Below are 22,962 nucleotides of genomic sequence, written 5' to 3'. Positions count from 1 at the left end.
CACGCACTAACTACAGGGAGCATAGTTTCCATGACAAACACTACATTTACATCAAAAGAACGGACTAACGAAGCCAAATAAGGAATTTTAGGGGAGTACGCTTAACCCAAACCCCTACAATTCCAAGAGCAGATTTTCACTTATCTGCTGGTGGCCCAACAACTTTGGCCACACCACCAGAAACCGACCCCACAGATGGAACGGTTGACAGAACCACAAAGACAATGACGTTTCTTCAATGGTAGCAGGAACAAGCAACAAGGATCATTAACCTCATCAGAATTCTTTATGGGTCGTCGCCACTTGAGCCTTACGCTTCATAGGACAAACATTTTTAACCCACTTCCAAACTTTATCACTTGTGCCAGATAACTGCAACTTCATTGGCTCCTTCCCTTTTCCAGAGGGAACAAGGGATTCAAAAGAGAACACAAATTCCAAAGTGTCAACAAAATTTTCCGACGACGTGACAGGGGAATAATCCATCTGCGATGGATCAGTATGCTCCGAAGCCCTGAAATTGAAAAACCTCCGACTCATAGGTATCGTCGACCGAATTTGCTAAGTGGAAGAATTGAAATTTGACTGGAGAGTTGGCCAAATAGCCGTGGCTGTCGATGCTGTCCGCCGGAAAAGAAGAGCTAAATGAAGGTGAAGGTGAAGGTGATCGGTGCAACGGAGGCAGAGGTGCCGGAGAATTTGGAGGGGTGAGAAACCCTTCCCTTTGCTGCCAGATACTCGGACCCGGTCCGAATGAGTCAAACGGGTCTGGGAAGCAGGGACCGTGTGACAGGACACCCAGTTGACCACACAAGAAGCTCGGATCGATACTGAAACTTCTGATGGAAGATGGAACTTTGTGGCTATGGTTAAATAACATAGATATAATGTTGGGCGGGAAATTGTTTGAGGGAAAGCAAGCTAAGTTGAGGGTATTAAGAGCATATTTAATGGTAAGCTAATTTATAAATTAGCTTGTCATGTCACATAATATTTCAAGCTACTTTTATTTCTAGCTAGTTAGTACCCTAGTGGTTAGCTACTAGCTTAATATTTAATGTAGTCATATTTGTCAATCAATATTTTAATTTAATTTAATTTAATATTATTTCATTGGCCAAGTTTTTTCAAGCAAATTAGCTTAAATAAGCTAATTTGCTTGGCCAAGCTAATTTATCATTTGAACTCCAATGGTCAAGCTAGTAGCTTGGAATTTCTAAAAATTGCAAACAAGTCCCTAGCTACAACCATTGGAGATGCTCTAATAGTAAGCGATTTAACCCCATAAATCAATATTTAACGGAAGATTAACAACTAATCCATCATTAAGGCCAATCATCAATTAATTAAAACCACAAAGCCATTTTAAAACTATCGTTTTTATTTTTCCACCATCTAGAACTTGTGAAACCTGGAGATTACCACCTAGAATTTTCCCTTGATTGTCACCCTTATTAGGGGTAATACTCACGTATTGCCATTAGAGGTGACATGAGACCGTCTAATTTACAATTCTGATTTTATCACGGATTGAGAATGTTTTCTACATCTATACAGATTTCCGTACTCGTACATCTTGGGTTTGTAGAGTACATTCACGTGTGAAGAATACTGACATACAGCTCTCTATCACCAGCCTAAATTAGCTAGGAAGAAAATCTCTATGACATCAAATTTGACGAGCCATCAGAAAAGCCTTATCTATTTGATCAGTTGGATAGCCAAACCAGAGGAATCAAAGAAACCAGATATGCTCTCCTCTATGCATGACAAAGTAGAGGCTGCTCTTTAACTTCTATTATAGCAAATCTGCAAGAAACTTTGAGAATGATTTTAGATCATAATGGCTATATCGGTAAAATAGCTCTTTAGCCCGTCACTGCCTGAAAAGTACGCAAATATTATCAGCATCAAAAGGGCCACAAAAGAAACTTATGAAGAAAAGGTAGGAATGGCACCATTCACCTTTTGGACATGATCATGCACCTTTAGGGCATCAAGAATGCTGTCCACCCATCTGCAGATACAGAAATTTGACAAAGTTAATGACACGATATATCCAATGTCTGCCTAACAATCTTAATTCGCATGCAGGTCAATATTTTACTCATAAAATATACCAACATTCCTTCTGTTAACATTTTGTCGAATATTATACTCGTAAAATATATCGAAAATCTGCCAAACAATCTTAATTCACAATGCAGGTTAATATAATACTCATAATATATACAAACACTCCTTCAGTAAACATTTTGTTCGTTAACTAGGCTGTTGCCCAAAAATGATTTTGTACTAATTGTTCTTGTCAATTTTTCCTGCATATTATACACTTTTCGACCTAGAAGAAAAGAAGCGTGTTTAACTTGATCACAAGTATTAAAATACAAAGTATAAGTTTAGGCAAAGTCCGCTGTTCTTGTCAATTTTTCCTGCATATTATACACTTTTCGACCTAGAAGAAAAGAAGCGTGTTTAACTTGATCACAAGTATTAAAATACGAAGTATAAGTTTAGGCAAAGTCCGCTGACAACTGCCCCTGTTATTGTTAATTTTTTACAATAGCTTTCACAATTACCTTCAGAATCAGAGGTGTAAAATATACAGCCTACCAAAAATTGGGAAACAGACTCTTAGTAGGGTAAGGCCTGATCTATCCAGTTTTTCACCCTATTCCTCAGGAGAACCCAGTTAATAACTTAGAGGCAGAGAGGCAATGGTTTCTTCAGTGTGATTGGTATCAAAGCAAAACAGGATTCAGAAATTAAAACTTAAAGACGTTTGGTGCCAAAGGATAATCCAATACGTAGGCAACTTATTAACAACAAAAACGCGTAAAATGCCTACTCCACTGTGTTATACATAATTGACATCGGGAACATAATAGAAGAACAGATTCAAGGTCAAAAATTACCCATCAAGTCCAGGGTTAAGCGGATAATAGATATTTTGCAGGCCAAAGTTTTTGGCAGCCAAACCAGTTGTCTCGCCAATGCAAGCAACCGCATTATTCCACTGCCCCGCAGAAGGGATAAATTTCAGCCAAGCTCTACAGAATTTTAAGACACAAAAGTTAGATATAGACATTAGAATACTACTTTCAAACATGGAATTCATGTTAGGCTCAAGAAAGAAATAATGGCTCTAACTTGGATGATACTCCCTCCGTATTTTTTTAAGAGATACACTTGCCTTTTCCGGCCGTATTTTTTTAAGAGATACACTTGCCATTTTTGGTAACTTATCAACCCCACCACCTAATTAAATAATACATCTAATATACCCTATCACCCACCATCCTATTAAACCAATAATTTCATAAACCCACCCCACCTTCCACCCACCAAAATGACATGGTCCCCACATGTTTAATTATTAAAATATCTATCCAACCCCACTTGCTTTATTATTTTATTTCATTCAATTATTCTTCTTAATACCCGTGCCCGGCCAAGTGTATCTCTTAAAAAAATACGGAGGGAGTATGAGTTTAACAAAGTTGTAATTTAAATTTGGGTCAAACATATGCAATTTATGTTGGCAAACAAGAGGGAATCAGATAGAGAAATTCCACCAGGTAAAATGAAACATGTGTTATCTGCAGAAGGGTTAGATCCAGAAGCATTCCCTCCAGTAAACTTTTTTCTTAAAAGAGGAACAATTACCGAATAGCAGAAGGGGAAGCAACTGCAATGACAGGAGCAGCAAAAGCTTTTTCTAGGAGCAGAGGATCAACATGTTGAACAGCCACCTATAAAAGGAGATCAGATACAGGTGCATGCAGAATCAGACATTGACCTTAAATACCACGATGCAGGAATCCAAGATTAATTTGGTGGGTCTAAGGAAGTGAAATATTAATCCACAACATGGACTGATAATTAGGCAGGTACTGATGTGACTCACAAATCACTGGAGGAAAAAGAAAAAAGAGACACTGAACATATAGAGAGATATATAGCGTACCGTTGTATAGGTATTTAGCCTGGTCACATCGAATCCCCGTGTTGAAAGACCCACCTCTGGAAATACAAAAAAAAAAAATTATTCTGTTTGTCTACTTTCGGAACAACATTAAATATTTTAAAAAGTTAGAGACTTGATGATTTATTCAACCAACACCAGTAGTGGTGCTAATGACGTGTGTCAACCTCGATTTCAATTCGACTGAAGTAGAAGAGCTCTACTCGAAAACTCGCGCTCGAGCTTGACTTGGACTAGGCTCGAACTTGATTCAAGACAGTCCTGAAGATGAACGCTTATTGTACTTCTTCCTTTTTCTTAAATATATCACAGAATTATTTAAGAAAAATTCCTATTAAATGGGAAATATTAATTTCAATTAGTAAATTATATTTTAAGAACACTATGTAAAGAAGTTTCCCGTAAGTTTTTTGAGTCAAATTATAAGTTAAACGACTCATTAATACACCGAGCCGAGCTCAGGTTCGAGTCAAGCTCACTCAAGACGAATTTTGAGGCTTGAGTAGCTTGCAGGTTGTCTCAACTCATTAGCACCCTATACAACAGTATAACCACAGGAAAAAAACGGATGCAGTTGTGATAGCAGTAAAGGTGGGATATGAATTTCTTCAAAAACATCACATTAATGGGTTTATGCCTGATTCACATTAAATTAAGTTTAGAAAGCATTCCTCCTAGTAATAAAATGAAACCAAACCTATCTTAGTGGCTAACATTTTTGGTAAATAAATAATTACTCAAAATAACATGTTTCATAAACTACATAATTAATTACTACCTTTGTCCCAATTTAGAATGCCCTATTTCCTTTTTTATCTGTCCCAATTTAGTTTGCCCCTTTCTATTTTTCGCAAGGACTCACTATTACTTTATTACTCCCTCCGTTCCAGAATGCTCGTAAGATTTGTGTTTGAGTATGGGTCGGGTACCCGAGCAATCAGATCGGGTAACCGATAAGCAATAATGCTAAAATTGATATCCAATAACCGAACCGATAAGTTCGGGTACCCGTACTTCGGGGGTCCAAACTTTCGGATCGGATATAGGGCACCCATATGATATCTAATTGGAAAAAATAGACTTTATAACTAGATTATTGTAGTATCATTCAACAACAATTACCAACATTAGCACATGATTTTCTCTACGTTACTAATAAAATTACAATTTACTCAAATTATAAATTGATTATTAAGATTTAGGATTTCAAGAGATTTTATGCTCTTGGGAAAAAAATATTTAAATTGGGAAAAACTTATCCCTCTGTTCACGAATATTAGTCTCATTTGGAATTTTGACACTATTCACAATTGAAGAGAATCTTCTAATTTCTTTCCAATATGTACTTCAAAACATATTCATGTGGGATCTTATTTTGTTCGTCTTAATGTGTAGTTTAACAATATCAAATTTTTATATTTTTTTAACATACACATCTGGAGATATTTACATTTAAATATTGAGTTGAAACGAGTTGAAAAGTCAAAACATGACTAATATTTAAGAACGGAGGGAGTAAAAGACTTACGGATCGTTATCGGGTACCCATTATTTGTAAAATGATATCTGTAACCATACCCGATATCCGAATTTCGGATCGGGTACTCGAACCGATAACCATATCGGTTCAAGCACCCACTTTACGGACCGGGTTTCAGGTTTTTGGTTTTTCGGATTGTTTTCCTCAGCCCTAAGTTTTAGGAATATTTGTGGATAGTACATGAAAATGAACAAATTAATGTGCAAAGGGTGTTTATTAGTGATATTTAATAAAGGAAGGTCAGAAAATTGGTAAGACGTATCTTTGGACAGGGTCCACAAAACAGTCCAGGAAGGCTTTGGTGTTGTGGGAGCATTTATGCCTTCCTAAAGTAGCAGGGGGTTATGTGGAACAAGGCGGCTATTTGTAAGCTCTTTTGGGCAGTGGCGATGAAGCAAGACAAACTGTGGATTAAGTGGATGCATTCTTACAATCTTACTACATCAAGAACAAGGATATTTGGTCTATGACAATCCCGGCCGGAATGTCCTGAGAGTGTAATAAAACTCTGCAATGTAGAGAAGTGTTTCGGATACAAGGTCAGTTTCATCTTTTTCTTTCAGGAAGCAAATTTCTACAGAAAAACTAAACAAGAGTACACAGCCTATCACACTTGTTCCTTGGAGGATGCTCTTTTGCAATATCTGAGCAAGTCCTAAGAGTCTGTTTGTAACTTGGCTAGGCATCCTAAATAGGCTCTTTACAAAAGATAGAATGCGGAGGCTGAACTTTCCGACTGATGGGTTGTGTGTGTTAAGCGGAGTAGCAATTAGTAAATGAAAGCATAGAACATCTCTATTTTAGCTGCTCCTATTCTGCTGGAATCTGGACAGCAGTTCTGCAAAGGCTCAAGATTCAGAGAGGTTGCCTTCCTTTTGAGACTGAGATTCTTCACGCTGCTAGCTTACCGAAGGAAACAATGTAAACAGAATTTACATGGAATGTGTTTTTCTTAAGGCTGTCTATGCCCATTTGGATACAACGAAATAATAAAAAATTTAATGGAGATTGTAAAGGAACTGAGTCCGTAGTAAATAGCATTATCTTTAAAGTAGCTTGTAGGTGCAATGAGAGAGAATTTTTGTAGGAGAGGTGTAGAGCAGCATATGTGTTTCTTGTTTCTTGCATAGTTGCTTATGATAGTTTGCCTTCAACCTTCCTAGAAGGTGGGGAAGTATTAACTTGAAGCTTTTTTTTTGTGTTTTGGTGTTTTTGATGTACAGTTGGTTTCTTATCCTTTGGTAATAAATCTCATGTTTAATTTCCAAAAAAAATAAAATTGTTTGTGTGAGAGAGAAATAATAAAGAATTGGTGCAAGTGGGTAGAAAGGAGAGAGAATCAATAGATAACTAGTAGTTCCATTTCCATACCAAAAGATGAAATGTTGCAAGTATTTAGCAACGGCCGAAAGAGGCAAGTGTTGCAAGTATTCAGAAACCGGGGGAGTATTTCTCTATTCGCATTACTAAAACCTAGGGTCCAACATGCTCTCACATTCAATTAAAAACTTAAAAAAAAAATTCCACTTCCTTTAATTCTACGCCTTTTATCAATAAAATAATATTTGATAACTACACTATAAAACTCTACCTAAAACTATGTGTCGTGAAGGTGACACTCTAAAATAGTTTTGGGCAACTTAGACAAAAGAACGGATGTAACAAAGAAAAAAAAAGGTGTTCAACCGTGGCAAGTCAAAATTACGTAACACATATACTTTGTACTAGCTTTTCTTATAAAAGTTATTTCTACAGATTTTTGTTAACGGTTTTTTCATGAATTTCCCTTGAGATTTAACAAACTGCACCAAATACTCTCGAGGTTTGTAAAAACACACCAAATACCCCTATTGCCTAACAGCCGCTAAAGATGTTAACTAATTAACCCCTAATCAACCATTTTCTCTATTAACCCTAACATTAGCCCCCTAATTAAATAAATTAAACTAATTAAACCCCTATAAAAATTAATTAAATATTATCAAAAAAAAGAAGTAATTAACCCCAAAACTTCTGCTACTCCATCATCATCTTCTTCTTTCTCATTTTTTCTCCTTCCTCCATGACAGATGGCATCCATGGCAGCACTAGCTCACCACCATGGCCTCCCTTTTTCTCTCTCCTCTCCTACACCCAACCACCACCCCTTCCAATCACCTTTCTCTCCCTTCGCCCACCACCTTTCCGTAGGTTGTATATTAGAAATTACCTCATTCCCATACAAATTCAATTGATCATTGAAACAACAAAAGATCCACTCCGTGGGGCTTCCATGGGGTAATGATCAGGAAAATCAACTTGGAGTAGGTATTTCTCATTCGCATACAAATTAGTTTTAAAAAAAAAACTGAATTCAACAACCGCGTGACAACACCACAAACGTGGCCTTATAGTCAAAAGACCGTATTTTTAAAACATTTGTATTGAAATAATATTAATTGTTTGACAAAAATGGAATGAAGTAAAAGTGGGAAGAATCTCATGGACGGAGGGAGTAATCGTTTTGTTTTAATAAGTTAACATACATACTTTGGTTATTACTCACTCTGTATTTTAAAAAGAGATACACTTTCCTTAAACGGCCGTATTTTAAAAAGAGAGACACTTTCCTTTTTTGACATGTTTTGGTCCCCATTTCCAATTATATTAATATACCTCTCTTTCTTGTGGTCCCTACACTTACTCACATCATCCTTTTACTATAATAAATAATTCACCCGCTGCCCCATTTTCATCTTATTTTAATAAATTCAACTCACTCGTATGTGCCGGTCAAGGTGTATCTCTTTTTAAAATACGGAGGGAATACCACGCATTCTTTTACGAAAACTAATACAATATGTTATTTTTCTGGAACTTGTTTACGTTCATAATAGTTAGCAGATACAATTTATGAATCCCCCACTGTGATCCTTTGAGCTTCCACAACGTCTAACAGCTGCAATTGGATGTCACCAGCTAATATACACATACAAACCATCTAAAGATGGACTATAATATCCTTACTTAAGTAGGAGTCTCGCCATACCTTAAAACATATGATTCTCAATCTTTTTTTTCACTCATCTCATGGACACACATCCGGTGAAGTATCTTCATCTTCGTAACAAAAAAAATTGTAATTTCTATATTTTTTTTTTTTTCAAAACTCTCACTGGAGCATTCCAATAATCTCTTCTTTTGGAGAAACTTTGATTTTCATAAAGTTTTCTTTTGGAGAAACTTTGATTTTCATAAAGCTGTAACAGAAATCGTTTGTTTCAGTAATTCTAGCACTTTATATTTAAACCATGTGTATGTTTTAGTGAACTTCTTGCAGCAGTGACAATCAACCCAATATATCTCAACCAGTCCTGGACTAATACCTGCAAAGCCATCCTATGTTCCTAAGTACATAAAATCATTCCAGTGATAACTACGTATTTCAGGTACACTGACATAGTATTACTCGTCTCAAATGCTAGGGTACTAAGCGAAGGTGTCATGAGGTTTGATGGTTTTCTAGATTTAATTTTTGGTCTAACGAACCTACCACACTCGTGGGTAGCTCTTTGATTATGATTCACGATTTCTTGTTGGCCATATGATTCATTCAGCATCAAGTTTTCATAAGTATTCGGTTAAATCCCGCAACAAGTGCAATCCAGTAAAAAAAAAAAGTATTCTCCCATAGTCCTATTCTGCTAAAAGGCATCAAGATAAATAATGTCCAAAATTTTAAAAATTGAACCTGAGGGCATCAGAAAACACATAACTCTGAAACCATATCTCATTAGAAGTCCCAATTTTGTATCATAGGAAAGCGGAGGGAAGAAACGTGGAGGACAACAAATGAAAAAGGTTTATGTACTGCATTTCAATTAAATACGATAAATTAAATGGCATAGAAATGTCATTCAATTGGATACTCTAACGCAGATAATCCTATTAGAGTTGTTACAAGAATCTTATTCATATGTCTCAGTGTACATAAGCGGACTACTAATTTAGAACCTTTCTTAACAGAAATCAAAGATATAGATAAAGGAGTCATCAATATTGTACAGTATAATTCTCATTGAATTGTTTCAAAACTTTTTTATGAAGCTTAAACCATCTACTCCAAAACGATATTACTATTTCATATTTAATGTTAAAATAAATAAACCTTATGAAATTATGAGTAAAAGTTGCAAATCCTAACTTACCAATCTCACTGCTAGCTTTTACTGATGCTGGATATAAGACCCTACATTTATCATCTCCGTGCCTCGGAAGTTCAGATGCCAGAACCTTAGCCGTTGCTGAAATTAAGAAAGCTCATATATTACCCATCAAGAAAGATAAATAAATTATAAATGCAAAGTGCACTACTTTAAACACTTATTAGCATATTAGAAAAGAAAAACTTTACTCTGTCCTGCAAATGGAAAGAGTATTTAAACTGACAAAAGCTGGATAAAACAGCTTAAAATGAGACCAATCCTCCTAATTGCTTAGTATCCACATTCTATCTCACATTTGAACATCCTTCTACAGATGCAAAACTGCAGTCAGATTACTGCACTGAATTGGTGCAAAGACCGGTGGTAGAATAGTGGTATTTTTTTATTTTTTCTGTTTTAAGACAACAGAATGTATCTGAAATCTTCTTTCAGAACTTCACAGCCCTCAAAAAGAAAATATAGTTTTTTTTTACCAACCAGATGACAGCAAGAAAGGACAAAAGGTAGCATAAACGCTCTGCATAGTGATTCCAGTGTACTAGAACACCAAATGGTAATGCATTAGATTTGATCATTTAAAACCCCCAAAAAGTATACAAAATATTAACAAGAACGGTGAGATCAGTAGCCTGAAACTATTCTCAACTGTGAGTAATGAAATAAAAGTACCATTGTGAGGAAACGAAAATAACCAAGCTGACAAGAAGAAAGGTTGGGCTGAGGTATGATGCAAAGGTCAGACACTAAAACTTACTAACTGCGCGACAGATATAAGAATCAACATTTAAGTTTCTTTCAAGGGGGAAATGTTATAATTATGAGTAATTTATCAACTTGGAAGTACACATACACGTCAACAAATTATACCAAAGCCATCAAGACAGTTACCTTAAATCGCAAGACATGACAATTTGAGGAACAAGGTAACAGTATAGAAGGAACAAGGTGAAACAAATATTCATCAAAAAAGGAAAGATGTCCACTGACAATTTGATAGACTCAAATGCCATAACAGAAGGCTTCATACAAAATACTTATTTCTTGTACAAAGACCATTAATGGTCAAACAGATTTTTACATGATAAAAGTTAACAAAATCAAAATCATGATGAACTTTGAATCAATGCATGAGGATCACCTTTTGATGGAGTAAATGCGACTTCAAGGGAATTTGATGACTGCACCACATCTTTGAATACACTGGCTGTACCAGCACCAACTACTCCTACTTTTACTTTTGGTGATCCAGCTGCTCTATCCATAATACCAAGCAAACAAATAAGCATTACAAAGGCAAAACAAAGAGACAGGGACAAATTCAAGAATTAAAACTAAAAGTGATACTCTCAAAACCCAAAAATATCTAACAAAAAATAAGATAAATGATTCACAAATAATATACCGACCACGTTAACACAGAGAATTTCAACAGTAAATAGAAATCAAAACGATAATTAAGATCAGCAATACCTTACTCAAGTAAAAACCAGAAGGAAAAGAGTTATTCAGATGTAAACTGACCCCAACCTCTATACTAAGACTACGGGCTACCCCAACGGGTTACCTAATTCTTTAATTCCTAAACTAATGCTTGTTCAGTATTTCCATTGTTTTCCACTGAGAACTTGAGTCCAATTAAGTAAGAAAGAGGATTACCTTCAGTAAGTTCTCAAGATTTTCAAAAAAGATACTCCCTCCGTCCCATATTAGTTTTTACACTTTCCATTTACATCCGTCCCATACTAGTTTTTACACTTCTATTTTGGGAAAGACCCCGACAAATATGACGCAAAAGATGTATCTGTTCTTATTAAATCAATGAATATATATATATATATATATATATATATATATATATTACAATTCCTAGAATCCTAGCAATTCTCAAACTAACAATTCCTAGGTACTTTAAGATAATACTAATATTATGGTAATTCTAATATTAGGATACTACTAATTAATACTATGGAATTCTAATATTAGGATACTTTTAATATTCCAAATATAGGTTAACATCCCCCCTCAAGGTGGAGTATGTAAATCTCAAATGCCCATCTTGTCAAGAAAAAATTCAAATTGCGCTTTTCCTAACACCTTTGTGAAAATATCTGCTAATTGCACCTTCGTTGACAAATACGAAGGACAAATAATACCTTCCTTGATTGCATCTCGTATAAAATGACAATATGCCTCAATATGTTTTGTCCTCTCATGAAAGACCGGATTCTGTGAAGCCGGATTCTGTGCAATGTGAAGTGCCGACTCACTATCACAAAACACAAGCATACCTTGCTTGTACTCCACACCCAAATCTCTAAGTAGTTGCTTTAACCACTTTAACTCACATGTCAATGCCGCCATCGAAAGATACTTTGCTTCTGCTGATGAGCGCGATACTGTATGTTGTTTCTTAGTCTTCCAGGAAACCGGAGAAAGACCGAGTAATACAAACCATCCAGTTAACAAGTGACGAGTCAAAAGACAACTAGCCCAATCCGAGTCACACCATCCCTCACCCAGAAACTTCTTTAAGTATCGCCTACTCTCAGTGTTCCTTCCAAATGCTCCTCCTTTAGTGTCTGCATAAAGTGCGATAAAATGTGCACAGAATATGCCAAATATGGCCTAGCCACGGCCAGGTAAATTAGACGACCTACAAGGCACCTGTATTTTCTCTACATCTTCCAGTTTTAAGTGCAAGCTTATGATTTTGCTCCAGTGGAAAATCTAAGGGCTTCGCCTTTCGCTTAGGCTCTATAGACTTTTGCGCCTTGGTGCGCCTTTTAAAACTAAGTTGTCATAAAAAAAAGCCTGAGAAGCTCACAATTACCCTCGATCTTCCTCCGGTTCAATATCCTCTATGGTAGAGTAGATGAGTTAATGAGAAATTAGAAAGGAAAAAGGAAAAAGGTGTTTTAAGAGGTCACATGTGTAAGACATGTATGGTCCATAGGTATAGGAAGTCAAATGCCGGATTCCAACCTAAGGTTTCTTCAGACAATCTTTTTTTACAAATTTTACAAGCAGATTTATTCTTTCCCTAAAATTTGTATAAGGTGGTTTCTGACAAAAACTCACATTTAAATGTGGTTCCTAACAAATTTCCCTCAAAAGTAATATAATATTACAGACACTCCCTCCTATGATTCTTTAAGTATGTATGTCATTGAAAGTTGGCCAATGGTCTTGAGTCTTTTCTTTAATTTTCGTTTTTGATAGAGAGAAAAGCTAATATATGAACGGCAGAATAAAAAAAAGAAGAGGAACAAATTAGAAAATTAGCCCAGTTTCTTTGAATTTTCCCCACTAACTGTTAAAAGCCCCTGCTGTCTTGGGCCTCTTGACCCACAGTAATGCTAGATAAGTTATTATATCCCCAAAACTGTGAACATATTTGCTACATTAGTAACTTTTGAACTACATGTTCATTTTCGTTGTTGAAATAATAATAACTGAACAATATGTTCATAATCTTTGAGTTCTATGTTTGTAATCTTTGAACTATATGTTCATAGTATATGAAATAAATGTTTGTAATTTGAGTTATATAAAATACATGTTCCTAGTATATGAAGCTAAGTGTTCATAACCTATACATAGAATGTTCGTATTATTGACTTATTTGTTCATACCCAGGTAAAAACGAGCATTCTGTCATAACCAGAAGGACCACATATCGTCATAAAAGCATTACGGCACTATGCCAAAACATCCTTTCTTCGTTTCCCTTCAAAAGCCCAAAAACAAACTTGCAGCAATTCCAAAAACAGTATCTTTCCTCATTTCGTCTTGTTTTTTAAGCAAGATATGAAAGCATATTTTTACGCCCTATGAGAAGGCAAGTCCAAGATACAGAGATAAAAAGATATAGAGGTACAAAACCTAGCTGGGCTAGCACTAGTCTCGCCACAATAATTATCACCTAACTTCATGCTCAACCAAAGACAACTTCGAAAAGCCCTAGACAACTATGCAAACGCTTCTAAACCTAAATAATATCAAGAGAACAAAAAAGAAATTATCACTCGTCTAATACTACCTCCATTTCGCAATGATCTACTCACCATTCATGGGTCAAAGTAAACAAACATTGACCGTATTGGCGTATTGTGACTTATATATAAGAAAAAACATCATCATGTGAGATCTTGTTAGATTCGTCACAACGTATATTTTCAAAACATCTTTATAATTTTCACCATAAAATAATTTGAGATATTAATGGTACAAGATGTGCATTGGAGTCCCCCCAAAAAAAAGGTAATGAGAACAATGTGAAATGGAGGAAGTATAATGAAGAGAAAAGGACAAACAAAGACATAACTGAAAACCTAACTAAAATACTAAAGAGTCAAAGCTAACTATCAACAAAAAGACTACCAAAACAAAATTTCTACAAACTTGAACCAACGCTGCTAAATGCTAAAGTTATATAGACGACAAACCAACTCAAAACCACAAACCACCGGAGAAGCGGGAGAACAGCCTTTTCGACTGCCAGAAGAATTTACTAGTGAGTAACAAAGTAGCAAGGAAAGGACAGATCTGTGGAGAACAAAGACGGAAAAATGAGACTGGAACGAGATGGCAGAAAAAATCAACTATTGCAATCAGGTTCAGCAATGCACTGGATTTATTGATGAAACAAACTTTGGCCCCATATTGAGTAGGAGGTACAGTTTCAATTAGTAGGCTCGGATGAATGAACTTGGAGCATAAATTGTGAAAATACTTGGGATAAATGGAAAGAAATGGATAAAGTTGAGGCAAGGAAGAGAGTTTTGTTAAACATCAGATACTTCAAGGGGTAAGTTGCATAGGATGAGTTGAAGCAGCTGCATAAGGAGGAATTCAGGCACATTCAGAGATAAGATTGAGAGAGCCAGAGAGGAATTGAAGCAGGTTGAAAGGTAGCAACGACTACGTCAATGCACCCCTCCCCGAACACAACACTGTTTTCCAAAAGAAATTCAGGAGGGGAAATCTCAAGACAGTTCAAAATTTCTATAGAATTGGAAGGACAAGGCAAGAACAAGAATCGTATATATCAAGTGAATAAACACATTAAACTTTTGGTCCGAGACATTTGGATTGGTCAAATATTCCATAATTTCATAGGTAACTGCAAAGATGGTTGTCGTTGCAAAAATATATCTAGATTAGAAGGCAAAATCAAAACTCATAAAATAAAGCAACCTTATCCAGGTACTGATGTGTGGTGGCTTCACTGAATTAAAACTAATACACCATGAGGTTTTATTCGTGTGTGTGTGTGGGGGGGGGGGGGGGGGGGGGGGGGGATAAAATATTCAAGGTTGTTTTTGACGAATGAATATAAATATTTTGAATTTTTGGGGGTGATTTTTTTTACAAGCATATGCAAGGACATAATCAAAGAATAAAGTGTTGTACGGTTGATTGAAACTGGGGATTTTGCGGTTGATTGACACTGAGATTTTTCTAGAATAGCTAACCAGGCTAACCCACCCTCTTCCAATTCCACTTTCCTATTTTCTTTACCCTGTTCTATATCACAAAGATCCCTTAAAGTAAAAAATTCTTTGTAATATGACTTTTTTTAAGGGACCTAAACACTATAGGACCAGTTACATGCTACTATTAGCTGCACCAAGAAAACATGCTATTATTAGCTAGATGATACGTGAGGAATCAACACATTCAAATTAACTTCTACAAAAACCGTAAACTGGCCATTATTATATTATGTGACCCACATTCTGCTACAAAGGAATAGAAAGAAGTGTTTCTGTAGGACGAGGGCTAAAAGGCTCTTAAAACGAAATCAACAAAAGGTGGAATGTAAGCCATATAGCTCATATTTAACAATTGTGGAGAAAGAGAGTAATCAAGAATCTTAAAGACTTCAATTCAAAATGGGACTGTATGACAGAAACCAAAAACCCATCACAGCAAGATGTAATGCTCACCTCCATGCTTCGAGAAATACTAACCCTGCCTCAGGAGAAGTGATAATTATCCACTCAAATTTAGAGTCTGCGGTAGTCAAGAAACAGATCAACAGTGACTTGCTTAAATATAAGCATTTCAATTAGTCTATATAACTGCAGACAGTATTAAATATTAAACAGGGTATGAAAATGAAAAATCGAAGCATGGTAAAACTAAACCTTGTTCACACGATTTTCATGTAGAGAATCAGAGGTCTAGTTTCCCAGTATTTCAAGGCCTAAGAATCGTCAATTACTTGAATTTTCTGATGTCAGATTCATCTAAGATTAGATAAACAACGGGGTCGGCTAACATGAATCGTCACAGGAGATCTGTACCTAAATGATTTGAGATCTGTACATGAATCGTCATAGAAGCCACCTCCACTCTGTACCTACTCTGTACCTAAATTATCCTCAATTTCTCACCTTTTCAAACACCAATCCTCCAAACAGCTTTCATACTTAGGGACCACTGCTACCAGCTTGACTTTTTAAGCTAAATATATTATGTTACGTATTTTACATGCCTACACATCAATATCATTTTTTTTACACGATACAGCAATAACATAAATTGATAGCTATACCTTAATTAATGTTCATTGGACAGACAGAATTAAAACAAAATTGAGGTGTGAATACTAAGACTGTCAACAGAAGAGTCAACACCATACCAATTAAAGTAACGTGAAGTTTATCTAAATCAGGTCCCTGTGCATGTTCAATAAGAGGAAACTCCAAGCATTGAATGCCATGTTTTTCCTGCAAACAAAATTCAGGATGTCAATACCAGAAGACAAACAGTGAAGATATTTGTTTGCCAGTCTAATACAAAGAAAGAAAATAGGAAACACCAACATGTTTATAGACAATTACTGCAGTATGGTTCAACCGTAAGTCATTTTCAATATATGCATGAAAGATATCGCCATATGTTATCAAACTATTGCTATGAACATGTGTAGCTAAAACAAAATAAGCTAAAAGTTCCCACTTACAAGCACTTGATTAATTCATTCAGCTTCTTTGAAACACTAACTTGTACGGGCACCGACAGTTGCTTTCAGTCTTGTTTGGACTTGTAAGACTGCTTGCACTGGCAGCCTAAAGATCATAGCCCTTTATTGCTAAGCACCCAAATTACTTGTTCGGCTTCTCTCCTAAAAGGAAAGCAAACACAGGGTTCTAATTTAGAGGGTTTACTCATGAGCTCTCTTTTCATTCAATAAGCATAAAAACTTACATTGAAAAAAAAACAGATCCTACATGGAAAAATTGACATCATTAATCCTAAGTTTTCAGTGTCTTCCTACATACATCGCAAGTACACTTTATTTTATTTATTATAAACCCAAGTTTAGGCCAAGTCTTCCCTTGTTGGTCGCTAGCCCAGAGTGACCTGTGTTAACCTATCAAACAGGTCAAAATCCCACATGGCTCATCTGTATTTGCTTTCTTTAAATTCTCTCCTTTTCAGTTTTCACCTTTTCCCTTTTTACCACCATTTCAATTCCTTCCCCTTCCAGAATTACAGTAAAGCAGCAGTGCCCCCTATTTTTTCATTTCACGAACCCTCCTTCTTCTTCACCGGATTCGCTATTGGCTGCCAACAGTTTCCATCTCCAATGACCCTGCTTAACATTGTAACGCAAGTTACGTTACACTACCACCGGCTTAATGTTTTCATTTTTTGTGCGTAATGTTGCGTTTGTAAATGGTGTTAATGGAAGATTAAAAGGGGTAGGCTGGGGGTGGACCGATGGACATCAGGAGATCTTCAAGAATGGTGAATAAACTTAGCCAATAGGCCCAATAGTGAAAGTACTCCCTCCGTCCCTTTTTATTCTTTACGTTTGGTATCATGCACGCGATTTAACAACTAATTAATGTTGATAAAGATTCTGTCTTTTTTTTTTATTTAAACAATGCAAATTACGTCTATTGAAAATATTTTCATTTTTATCCAAAATATGACATTGGGAAAGTGTAAAAGATTTCATGTCCCAGTGGGAAAATGTGAAAGATTAGTGCCTCAATGAAGCTGATTGATTAAAATAATCACTTGCACGATTTTGACAGAATATTAAGGACATTTATGCTACAATATAAAGGAAATATTCCAAACGTAAAGAAAAAATAGAACATTCAAAACGGAATACGTAAAGAATAAAAAGGGACGGAGGGAGTATTTGTTATTCTTGGATGATTAGTGTAAGCTTCCTTCATTTGTTGCACTTTTGTTAAATTTTAAATGCTTTATGAGATCAGATTCCAGCGTTCTAGGTGTTGGTGTGTACTTTGTAGTAATTGAAATATTATCCAAAAAAAATCAAGAATTAAATATCTGCAAGTCTCACACGTGCACTATGCCAATAGCAAGGACACGACTAGCAGAGATTTCAGGGGTGGTGCTAAAATAGAATTTAACTTTATTTCATTAGTTATTGCTTCCATAAAAATTAAGAAGATTCTGATTTTTTTTTTTCCCAGCTCTTCTGCTCTTGTAATTGATAACTCAAGGCCTTGATTTGTCAATTTAAATTAGGATAGACTTTTCAATGTTTCCAGTTATATGAAGAACGAATAAGGGAATTAGAAGAAATGACACAGGGGTTAACATGTTCACGCAAAAGAGTGGAGAAAAGCAAAGGAGTATATTGATATGTCCTAGAGGTGGTAAATGGTGGTGGCTGGGAGGGTCATAGCCCTCGTAGGTGGGTGGCAGTAACAGCCTTGGGGAGGGTTGGCACTTGGGACATGGTGGTTACAAGAGATGGGAGGAGAGAGAAGAAAGGTAATTAGAATGAAGATTTTGGGTTCGGTCAAACCTGTCTCCAGGTTCGACCGAACCTACCCTTCCATTCGACCGAGCCTTAGCCTTTAGTTCAGTCAAACCTGCTAACGGCGCTTCATAATTTCTCGGGACTATATATAGTATCTAAGGCAGCTTTTTAGATACCTTAACTTTTTCTAAGAATTTCAGAATTTGTTTTTGGGAGAGAAAGCGTAAAAACTTGAGTTATTTCATTTTTTTACAATCAATTGTTCTTGGATCTTTAGTGCTCTTGGATTTGAAGATTCGTTAATAAATTTTCTCAATTTTTCTTCTAATTGTTATTGCTTATCTCTAGCTTTGTTTATTGTTCTTCCAATAATCAAAAACCCCAAAATATGCACTTTTGAACTTCAATTTCTAGATTATCTTGTTTCCTTTGATTTCTTTGTTTTCTATGATTGAGTTTGTTGGTTAGGTTGGCTAATTTAGCAAGATTTAGTTGTATTGATCATTTCCTTGTTGAATGCTTTGTTTATAGATTTGATTGTTATGATTAAACTAGCAATGACTTGACCTTAGATTTCCACTTTGAATTCTTAGAAATGCATGCTTCTTTTGAATAAATAGTGGTCAAATTCATTGTCAACACCATGAGTGAATCCTTTTAGTTGAGGGTTGGTTGGAAGCCTAGTTTCATTTGTTATGAGTTGATTTGGGACTTTTGTTGTCAACACCATGTATGCTTGGTGCCTTGCATGACTTTGCTCTATTCTCATTCATTAGGTTGACCCTTACCCTCTATATTCCGGGATAATTTCTATTCTTACATGATTATTGTCGTCAAGCTAGCTAAGTGATTTTGTTTAATTTTGGTTCAAGAGAAGTCTAAACCGTTCAAATTAGCTTTACCAAATACCACCCTTATCAAGTCGAAAGAGGCGACTAGGGTGGAGTTACTTAATCTAGTTGGCGTGGTTGTTTCATTCATACTTGATTTCTAATTCTCGATTTGCTTCTTAGTTCCCCTTATTCTCCCTTGTTGGCTTGTCTTTGTGCAATTAGTATTGAATACCAACCCCTAGCTTCTTTTAATGCTTGAACTTCCTTTCAAAACAATTTGTCTCTACTTGTGACAACTTCCCGAAACAAAAACCCCTTTTCGACCTAGCTTATGATTCACACTATTACCTACGAAACTCACAACTCTGAGTGGATACGACCTCAAATAACCACTATAATCACTGGTTGGTTTTGTTTGTTGATATAGGAATACTAGTTCAACAACCATGATTTATTCCCTCTATCACAAGGGCTTTTCCATTTACTAAGAGTTTGTTTCGTGTTTCACAGAGAAAGGGAATCCCACAAGTTCTTTTTAAAAAAGTACGACTTAAATCTCTAAAATAAATTGAGATACAATGAAGTTGGTGTTCTTTCTTTGCTGCGCTTGGATGGTTTTATACATATTACAAACTTGTAACATGTAAACAAGATGAGGATCTTATACGGATTTTCTAACAAAGTGCATTCAATATGGCAGTTAATCAGAGTGTGAGGAAAATGAGGAACGGGAAGAAATATGGGAAAGTAGTGGCAAGAGTTAAAAGTAAAATGTACGAGATAATTGAAGCTAGTGTATGCAAACTATCTCTACCATAGATAAAAAATGCGGTATCGGTCGCGTGATCGGTCGCGGAGTTTCGGTAACAGAAATGATGCATTAGTCGCGGACCGTGTCACGGTTCTCGCGTAGGAATTTGAAATTTGAAAAATAAGCCCCATGTCATCCTCATTCACTACCTACCCTAGTCCCCCTCCCCAAAACCGTACACATGACATAATTAAATAAATTCCTTTGTCAGCCTTCTCTCTCCTCTCTTGATGGAGTTCTCTACTCTATTTCAGTGGATTTTCTCCATTTCTTTCCTTTTTCCCTTTCTTTTTGTCGAAAACATGGGGAATTCGGCTGAAAACCGATTAGATGTGAGGCTAATAACGTGTTGCTGGACAAAGAGTCACTGCAGTTGATTATCTCAATCAGAAGGAAAGAAGAAGATTGCAGAAGCAGTTTGAGAAGAAGTCAGGAAGGAAGAAGAAGAAGAAGAACAGAAAGAGAGAGATAGAGAGAGATAGAATGAGATTAGGAAGTAATTGTGTTATTGATTGATTTCTTGTAATTACAATTGAGTATTTATAATACAAGAAAATCAGCATTGCATAACTTCAGCTAGCCTAACAACTAACTGAATACAAAAGTCTGTTACAACAGAAATAACAGAAAGTCAAATGTTTGACTTTTGATCATCAAAGCTAAAAGTCAATGAAATTGTCTTTGATCATAATTCTCCCCTAACAATCATCCCTCCTTAACAAACTTGTCCTCAAGTTTTAAGGCACCACAAAGTTGGGGTATTTAGATTCAAAAACATCAGCCACCTCCCAAGTAGCATCATGTGGAGATGTACCCTCCCATTGCACCAAAAACTAGACTTGGGCATGGTTCTGAAACTTAACAATACGTTTATCAAGTATAGCAGCAGGCATAGGAACATCAGTAGATTGTTTGACTTTTGATCACCAAAGCTAAAAGTCAACGAAATTGACTTTGATCATAATTCTCCCCTAACATAACGTTTAATGCGGACAAAATTGATTCGGATTGGTTGAACCAGCCGAGATCTCGCCATTTCTAAAACCACCTTTACAACTCGGGATATCTCGTATCGCCGGCCTCCAAAACCTAATTAACCCGGGCAAGTTTTTACACCATGATCTCTACTGTCAATATCAGCAGGCAATGCGTGAACCTTGACCATAGGTTAAAATGATTAGCATGGCAGTTGTGCCTGATAATGTATGGGCATGTCGTGTTTGATGATATTTTAGGGTTTCTAACCCTAACTATTTGAAATAATGTTTTACAGCCAAGATTAATACCCCTCCATCCGATTTAGTTGGCACATTACTAAATTACAGTTCAATATGAAAATTAATTCCAGACAGTAGTAGACTTTTCTGATGTTACCAGATTTGGTCCATTACCATGTATCCAATAGATGTCTGCAAATTTAGGAATAGATAGAGCTCCGAGTAATAATCAAATGACTACTTTACAGTTTTTCTAAAATGATAATCTGAATTTGATAAAGGTATTCTTAATACACCATTCGTTCTACAGGCAAGAATTCGCCTCTCGCATTCAATTTCTAATTAATAATGTCTTAACAAAATACTTCAAATTCTTCAAATTTTCCAATCATAACAAAATTTCCCCAACATACCGAACCTAAATTCCTATTCGGCAGTGTAATTTGACAAATTTCTAAATCTAACTTATCGCAAACCAAATTGCACTAAAATTAGTAATTCTATATTCATTAATTCTATAATTTGATGATTTTGCAGCATTTTCAATAAAAACTAAGTGCAGAGGACTGACTAAAATATTTGAACAGAGATAAGCGATATTAGTATATTACCAAAGCATTGATGAGCTTGCCGTTTTTTCCACGTTCTCTGGTAACTACAACTTTGGGAATCAATTGCGAAGAAGAAGAGGGAGCTGAACAAGCTCGGATTGAGAAGGAAGGAAGAAGGTTTGAGCAACGAAAAAATTTCGTAGAAGAGGTAGAGGGTGACAACAATGGAGGAGAGAAAAATGATTGAAGGGTGAGAGAAGCCATTTCTGGACAAACCGGAAAAATCCGAGAAATCTGAAGGTGAACGTGGCTAAGGCTCTGTATATTATTTGTTGGTAGTTTGGTACTTAATATCAAGATGGTTGTATTTGGGTCAATTTTGTTCATATGGACACAAGCCGACCGTAGAAGTAAGTGAACTACTTTCATCTTCTTGGTAGTGCAAAGTCATGGTTTCTCGGATGAGTTTGTCTTTTGGACTGAGACCATTTGGGCAAAGTATGAAGGATTGTCTAATCTTTTTTCGGCCCAAGGCTTGCAAAGAGTAGATCGTAGTCAGCTTGAATGTCAATTGCCAGAAAGTAGGCCTCTTTCCTGCTGTACCCAACATAGAAAATTAGAATTTTCCCAAAACGTTTTTAGGCAATAATGTCAATGGCATGAAGCTTGAGGTTCTGCAATGTCAATGGCATGAAGCTTGAGATTCTGCATAGGCGATAGCATGAGGTTATAGTCTGAAAAATCCAAAGTTTTGAGAGTTAAACATGGACATATATTTTCTTCGAGATCAAGGGTGACCATTCGATTAGGCACTTTCCCGTCTTGAAAGTGAGGCTCGAGGCGGGGGAAGTTAGAGATCACTAACTGCGATACAGGCTGGCAGGAAGTAGAAATCGGATTGCAAGGAAAGGAATCTTCAAGGTCCTCATAGTCTTCAGAGATGGCTAGGATTGTAGGTGATTGTTTCACCCCTTGAGGGAGTACGTGGTAGAGTCTTGTTGTCACCATGTTTTGGATCAGGTGTTTGAGCTTGTAGCAATCTTCGATGTCATGTCGTTACCCCTA

General features: G+C 36.1%; 1 protein-coding gene across 2 annotated transcripts; it reads right to left on the bottom strand.

The window, feature by feature from the left end:
* Window positions 1-1,363: 1,363 nt before the first annotated feature.
* LOC110795538 (uroporphyrinogen-III synthase, chloroplastic) lies at window positions 1,364-22,258 on the bottom strand. Of its 2 annotated transcripts, none has more exons than XM_022000552.2 (10): window positions 21,958-22,258; window positions 16,377-16,464; window positions 15,679-15,745; window positions 10,869-10,984; window positions 9,713-9,808; window positions 3,968-4,023; window positions 3,667-3,752; window positions 2,916-3,050; window positions 1,966-2,017; window positions 1,364-1,809 (listed from the first exon to the last, which is right to left on the bottom strand). In XM_022000552.2, exons 1-10 carry the CDS (start codon window positions 22,159-22,161, stop codon window positions 1,789-1,791), a joined length of 921 nt encoding a protein of 306 aa, XP_021856244.1. In that variant the 5' UTR covers window positions 22,162-22,258; the 3' UTR covers window positions 1,364-1,788. The 2 variants fall into 2 exon arrangements, with proteins under 2 accessions (XP_021856244.1, XP_021856245.1); XM_022000553.2 differs by having other exon boundaries at window positions 1,364-1,883; window positions 21,958-22,251.
* Between the last annotated feature and the right edge of the window lie 704 nt (window positions 22,259-22,962).

Source organism: Spinacia oleracea, chromosome 5, assembly GCF_020520425.1.
Source record: "Spinacia oleracea cultivar Varoflay chromosome 5, BTI_SOV_V1, whole genome shotgun sequence".
NCBI lineage: Eukaryota > Viridiplantae > Streptophyta > Magnoliopsida > Caryophyllales > Amaranthaceae > Spinacia > Spinacia oleracea.
Note: the sequence above shows the minus strand (reverse complement) of the source record. Positions and strands in the feature narration are given on the sequence as shown.

Excerpts from the sequence above, each read along its gene's own strand:
- LOC110795538 (XM_022000552.2), bottom strand. The coding sequence starts at position 22,161 with ATGGCTTCTCTCACCCTTCAATCATTTTTCTCTCCTCCATTGTTGTCA. Across the intron at positions 16,465-21,957 it reads GCAAGCTCATCAATGCTTTG|GAAAAACATGGCATTCAATG; the intron begins GTAATATACTAA and ends TTTTGTTTGCAG. Across the intron at positions 1,810-1,965 it reads TGCATGATCATGTCCAAAAG|ATTTGCTATAATAGAAGTTA; the intron begins GTGAATGGTGCC and ends AGTTTCTTGCAG.